This window comes from Cebus imitator, unplaced genomic scaffold (assembly GCF_001604975.1).
Source record: "Cebus imitator isolate Cc_AM_T3 unplaced genomic scaffold, Cebus_imitator-1.0 Scaffold228, whole genome shotgun sequence".
Taxonomy (NCBI): Eukaryota; Metazoa; Chordata; class Mammalia; order Primates; family Cebidae; genus Cebus; species Cebus imitator.
This window is the reverse complement of record NW_016107543.1, coordinates 4010583-4016261: the sequence shown is the minus strand read 5'-3', so window position 1 is coordinate 4016261 and position 5679 is coordinate 4010583. Positions and strand designations below refer to the sequence as shown.

At 40.0% G+C, this 5679-nt stretch overlaps 2 protein-coding genes across 6 annotated transcripts in view; both read left to right on the top strand.

Moving 5' to 3' along the window:
- LOC108281584 (keratin-associated protein 4-2-like) overlaps window positions 1–568 on the top strand; it is an 8948-nt gene extending 8380 nt beyond the window's left edge. The window contains exon 4 of the mRNA XM_037727332.1: window positions 8–568. Within this exon, the coding sequence (XP_037583260.1) occupies window positions 8–129 (122 nt within the window). The 3' untranslated portion in view covers window positions 130–568. The remainder of the gene's footprint in view (window positions 1–7) is intronic.
- Window positions 569–5460: 4892 nt separating this feature from the next.
- Window positions 5461–5679, top strand: part of LOC108281581 (keratin-associated protein 4-12) — a 1039-nt gene continuing 820 nt past the window's right edge. For 2 of the 5 annotated variants that reach the window (XM_017497219.2, XM_017497218.2), the window contains exon 1: window positions 5461–5676. In XM_017497219.2, the coding sequence (XP_017352708.1) occupies window positions 5501–5676 (176 nt within the window). In that variant the 5' untranslated portion in view covers window positions 5461–5500. The other 3 variants (XM_037727331.1, XM_017497217.2, XM_037727330.1) reach the window with 3 other exon arrangements.

Here is a 5679-nt window from a genome sequence, read left to right as displayed (position 1 = left end):
TGCTGCCGCCCCAGTTGCTGTGTGTCCAGCTGTTGCAGGCCCCAGTGCTGTCAGACAACCTGCTGCAGGACCACCTGCTGCCGCCCCAGCTGCTGTGTGACCACTTGCTGCCGCCCCAGCTGCTGGTAGACCACCTGCTGCAGAACCCAGTGTTTTCAACCCAGCTGCTGTGTGTCCAGTTGCTGCCATCCAACTGCTGCCAGACCACCTGCTCCCACCCAACCTGCTCTAGTGGTTCTTGCTGCTGCTGCTGCTCTCATCTGGACTCACCTGATTCTCATCAGCCAGCATTCCTGATGTAGTTCATCTGCGAGCTGAGTTATGGGAAGCTAGTTAGAAAACTTCAGTTCCAACTGATTCTTAGATAGAATCTGACCTCCAAATATGTGCCCCCCGCCACATTTTACCTCTGTACCAAATGAACATAAGTTGTAATTTGCTCTGAAATCTGTCAACTACCTTAATTGAAATATTTGCTCTCTGCCATAATTTCTCATATGAAACTATCCCATTTTAAACAAATATTTGTCTAAATAAATCTTAAATAAATTTTTCAGGCATAGAAATATACAGATACTGTGTATCATTAGTTTTCTTTTTTGAGTGTCGTCATTATCAGTCAATTTTTCCATTGCTCTTCTCCGCAGAGGAGAAGACCACAGCACATATTTTCAGGGGCACCACCTCTATTTCCTCAGCACTCTTTATTCTAAGATACAATGGTGGTTTCTTAGAACAAGCACCTGGAGCTCTATTCTTGAAGAGTTTCTCTAGCCAAGGAGCAAGCTCTGGACTATAGAGTTTAAGCCTCTCAGAATACTATGCAGCCATAAAAAAGGATGAGTTCGTGTCCTTTGCAGGGACATGGATTAATCTGGAAACCATCATTCTCAGCAAACTGACACAACAACAGAAAACCAAACACCGCATGTTCTCACTCATAAGTGAGTGTTGAACAATGAGAACACACGGACACAGGGAGGTGAACATCACACATTGGGGTCTGTTGGGGGTTGGGGGGCTAGGGGAACAATAACAGGGGGTGCGGACGTTGGTGAGGGATAACATTAGGAGAAATACCTAATGTAGGTGATGGGGGGATGGAGGCAGCAAACCACCATGGCATGTGTATACCTATGCAACAATCCTGCAAGATCTGCATATGTACCCCAGAACTTAAAGTATAATAAAACACACACACACACACACACACACACACACACATACGCAGCCTCTTGGGACAGCACTCAACAAAGTGGGGGCTGGTGAACACATGCTCTAGTTATTTCTCCTCCAGTTGGGAACATGTTGTACCAGCCTTTCAGAGGTCCTCAGAGAGACCTAATTCCAGCTGCCTACAGGGGTATTCTGATTATTAACTCATCCTGTCTCTACTTCCCTCCCTTTCCTGGAGCATTTTTCATGTTCCATTCAGCACTTCTTGAGACCATCTCCCACTTATACTCCTGGGTCTGCTCCAGTGGGTTCCCAATCTAAGATGTCAGTGTTTCTAATTTCAGTATTAGTGTCCTTCAAGACATTTTTTCTTTTTTATTGATATATAACAGATGTACATATAAAATGTTGATACATCCATATAATGTGGAAAGATTCAATCAGGGTAATTGGATTATTCATCATAATTTATCTTTAAGCTAGGAACATCTGAATTATTCTTTTTTAGCTACTTTGAAATATTTAATAGATTATTGTTAACTGTAGTCATCCTACAGTTCTATTGAACACTAGGTCATAGGTCATATTTTTCTAACTTATATTTGTACCCATCAATCAACCTCTTTATTTCCCCCAGCCACTCCCCTTTGACTCTGATAACCAGCAATCTATTCTTTATCTTCATGAGTTCTATTCCGTTAGCAATTTGTCTTTCTGTGCTTGGCCTATTTCATGTAACATAATTAAATCAGTTTTGTACAGTGTCAGTGGTTACCCTGGTGTCATGGTCAACTCTTGAGTGTACTGTCTACTAAATTCAAAAATATTCTGAATAATCTTCTCCTTCTTCTTCTTGTTCTTCTTCTTCCTCTTCTTCTTCTTCCTCTTCCTCTTCTTCTTCCTTCTCCTTCTCTTTCTCATTCTCCTTCCTTCTCCTTCTCCTTCTCTCTCTCCCTCTCTCCCCTTCTTCTCCTCCTCCTCCTCCTCCTTCTTCTTCTTCTTCCTCTTCTTCTTCCTCTTTTTCATCCTTCCCCCTCTCCCTCTCCCTCTGCCTCTCCCTCTGCCTCTGCCTCTCCCTCTTCCCATTCCCCTCCCCATTTTCCCTCCCCCTCCCCTCCCCCTCCATCTCCTTCTCATTCTCCTTCTCCTTCTTCCTCCTCTTCTCAGTTTGGGCACAATTATCTCTAGACTAGTTGTATTTAATATATATATATATATATATATATATATATATATATATATATATCTGAGATGGAGTCTTGCTCTGTCACCCTGGCTGGAGGGCAGTGGTGCCATCTTAGCTCACTGCAACCTCCACCCTGAAGGTTCAAGTGATTCTCCCACCTCAGCCCTCTGAATAGCTAGAATTATAGGCATGTGCCACCACAGCCAGCTAATTTTTGTATTTTTAGTAGAGATGGAGTTTCATCATGTTGGCCAGGCTGGTCTTGAACTCTTGATCTCAAGTGATCTCTCTGCCTCAGTCTCCAGAAGTGTTGGGATTACAGGCACAAGCCATCATGCCCAGCCTTCAATCTCTTTTTCTTCCATATCATTATATCTGAAGACATACAAATGGTCAATAAGCATATGAAATAATGCTCATCATCACTAAATCATCAAACAAATGCAAATTAAAACCACATTGAACAATCATCTTATACCAGTCAGAATGGCTGTTATTAAAAAGACAGAAATAACAATTGTTGATGAAGATACAGCTGAAAGGGAACCCATCAACAGTTGGGAATGTAAATTAGTACAACCTCTATGAAAACCAGTATGGAGATTTCTCAAAGAACTAAAAATAGAACTATAATTTGATTCAGCAATCCCATGACTGAGTGTCTACCTGAAGGAAAAGAAATCATTATACCAATAATATACCTGCATACATGTTTATCACACCACTATTTATAGTAGCAAAGATATGGAATCAACCTAAATGTCCATCAGTGGGTGACTGTATAAAGAAAATGTGTTATATATAAACAATGGAATACTCTTCAGCCATAAAACATAATGAAATCATGTCTTCTACAGAAACGTGGATGGAACTGGAGGTCATTATCTTAAGTGAAACAACTCAGACATAGAAAGACAATATAGCACGTTCTCACTTACTGTGGGGCCAAATGATGTGTGCACATGGACACAGAGTGTGAAATGACAGACAGTGGAGAATCTGAAGGAAAGGGTTATAGGAGGGGAATGAATGATGAGAAATTACTTGAAGGGCAGAATGCACATTATTTCAGTGATGGATACTATAAACATCCCGATGTGACCATTATGCAATATATCCGTGTAACAAGATTATACTTTTATAAATCTACATGAATAAAATATTTTAAAGATATCTGAATTGGAAAGGAAGAAGTTAAATTGTTTCTATTTGCAGGTGACATGATCTTATATGTAGAAAACCCTAAAGACTCCACTAAGAAGCTGTGAGAACTAATAAATTCAGTGAGGTTGCAGAGTATAAAATCAACATACAAAACCCAGTAGGTTTTCTATAAACTAATAGCAAACTATCTGAAAAAGAAATCAAGATAACTATTTCATTTACAATAGTTACAATAAAATAAAAACTTGGGAACAAATTTAACCAAGAAAGTGAGGATCTCTACACTGAAAACTGCCAAACAAAAATGAAAGAAATTGATGAAATCACAAATAAATGGAATGTCCTGTGTTCATGAACTGAAAGAGTTAATATTGTCCAAATATTTTTAAAGCAATTTACAGATTTTATGCGCTGCCTATAAATATACCATGACATTCTTCATAGAAATAGAAAAAAAAAACAGTTCTATAATTTGCAGAGAACCACAAATAACTAAAGTAATCTTGAACACTAGGAACATAGCTAGGAACATCACATTCCCTGACTTCAAAATAAGCCACAACACCAGAGTAACCAAAATACCATCATTGTGACATAAAAACAAACACATAGTCCAATGGAATGTAATACAGAGATCAGAAATAAAGTCACGTATTTACAGACAATTGATTTTCAACAAAGGTGAGAAGATAGGGTTAGGACAGTTTCTTCAATAAATTGTGTTAGTGCCAGGTGCGATGGCTCACGTCTGTAATCCCAGCATTTGGGAGGCCAAGGCAGGTGGATCATGAGGTCAGGAGTTCGAGACCAGCCTGGGCAACATGGTGAAACCCTGTCTCTACTAAAATACAAAAAAATTAGCTGGGCATGGTGGCAGAGGCCTGTAATCCCACCTACTTGGGAGGCTGAGGTAGGAAAATCGCTTGAACCCAGGAGACAGGGGTTGCAGTGAGCCGAGATTGTGCCACAGCACTCCAGCCTGGGTAACAAGAGCAAGACTCTGTCTCCAAAAATAAATAAATAAATAAATAATTGTGTTGGGAAACCTAGGTATCCACATGCAGAAGAATGAAATTAGTCCCTTATTTCTTACAATATACGAAAATCAGTTCAAATCGATTAACGGCTTGAATGTAAGATCAGAAACTATGAAACTTTTGGAAGAAAGCTTAGGGGAAAGATTCATGACATTGGTCTTGGCAATGACTTTTTGAACATGACCCCAGAAGCACAGGCGATGAAAGAAAAATTAGATGACTGAGATTACATCAAACTAAAAAGCTTCTGCACAGCAAAGGAAACCACAAAAAGAATGAAGAGCTAACCTACAGAATGGGAGAAAATAACTCTCATAAGAGAAAAAACATCTCATAAGGGGTTAATATCCAGAATATATAAGGAGCTCAAACAGCTCAGAAGGAAGAAAACAAAAAACTGATTAAAAATGGGCAAAAGACCTGACTAGACATTTCTCAAAAGAAGACACACAAATGGCTAACAGGTATGCGAAAAAGCACTCAACATTACTAATTATTAGGAAAATACAAATCAAAACCACACTGAGAGATCACATTACTCCTGTTAGAATGTCTATTATCAAAAAGACAAAGGATGATAAGTTATTGGCAAGGATGTGAAAAAAATCCCTTTGTTTTCAACAAAATGCTCTTGTCCAGATGTAGTAATATCTATTCTTACTACATCTGGACAAGAAAGATGTAGAATACAATAGAGAGTGTATTATCTCTATTCTCTGCGAATAGAGATAATACATTATGTTCTTTAAATGTTTTCAACAAGTTTAAACCATTAAATGGACAAACATTATCGTGCAATCTGATAATCACTTAGTTATTAAGTAAACAAAAACAAGGAAGCTGGGCAGTATATAAGAAGCTGTGGCCCAAGAACACTTCCAAACTTGAGAACCTCATTCTTCTAGAAACCCACCTAGAACCTCCACCCTCTGACACCATGGTCAACTCCTGTTGTGGCTCTGTCTGCTCTGAGCAGAGCTGTGGCCTGGAGAGCTGCTGCTGCCCCAGCTGCTGCCAGACCACCTGCTGCAGGACCACCTGCTGCCGCCCCAGCTGCTGTGTGTCCAGCTGCTGCCGCCCCAGTTGCTGTGTGTCCAGCTGCTGCAGGCCCCAGTG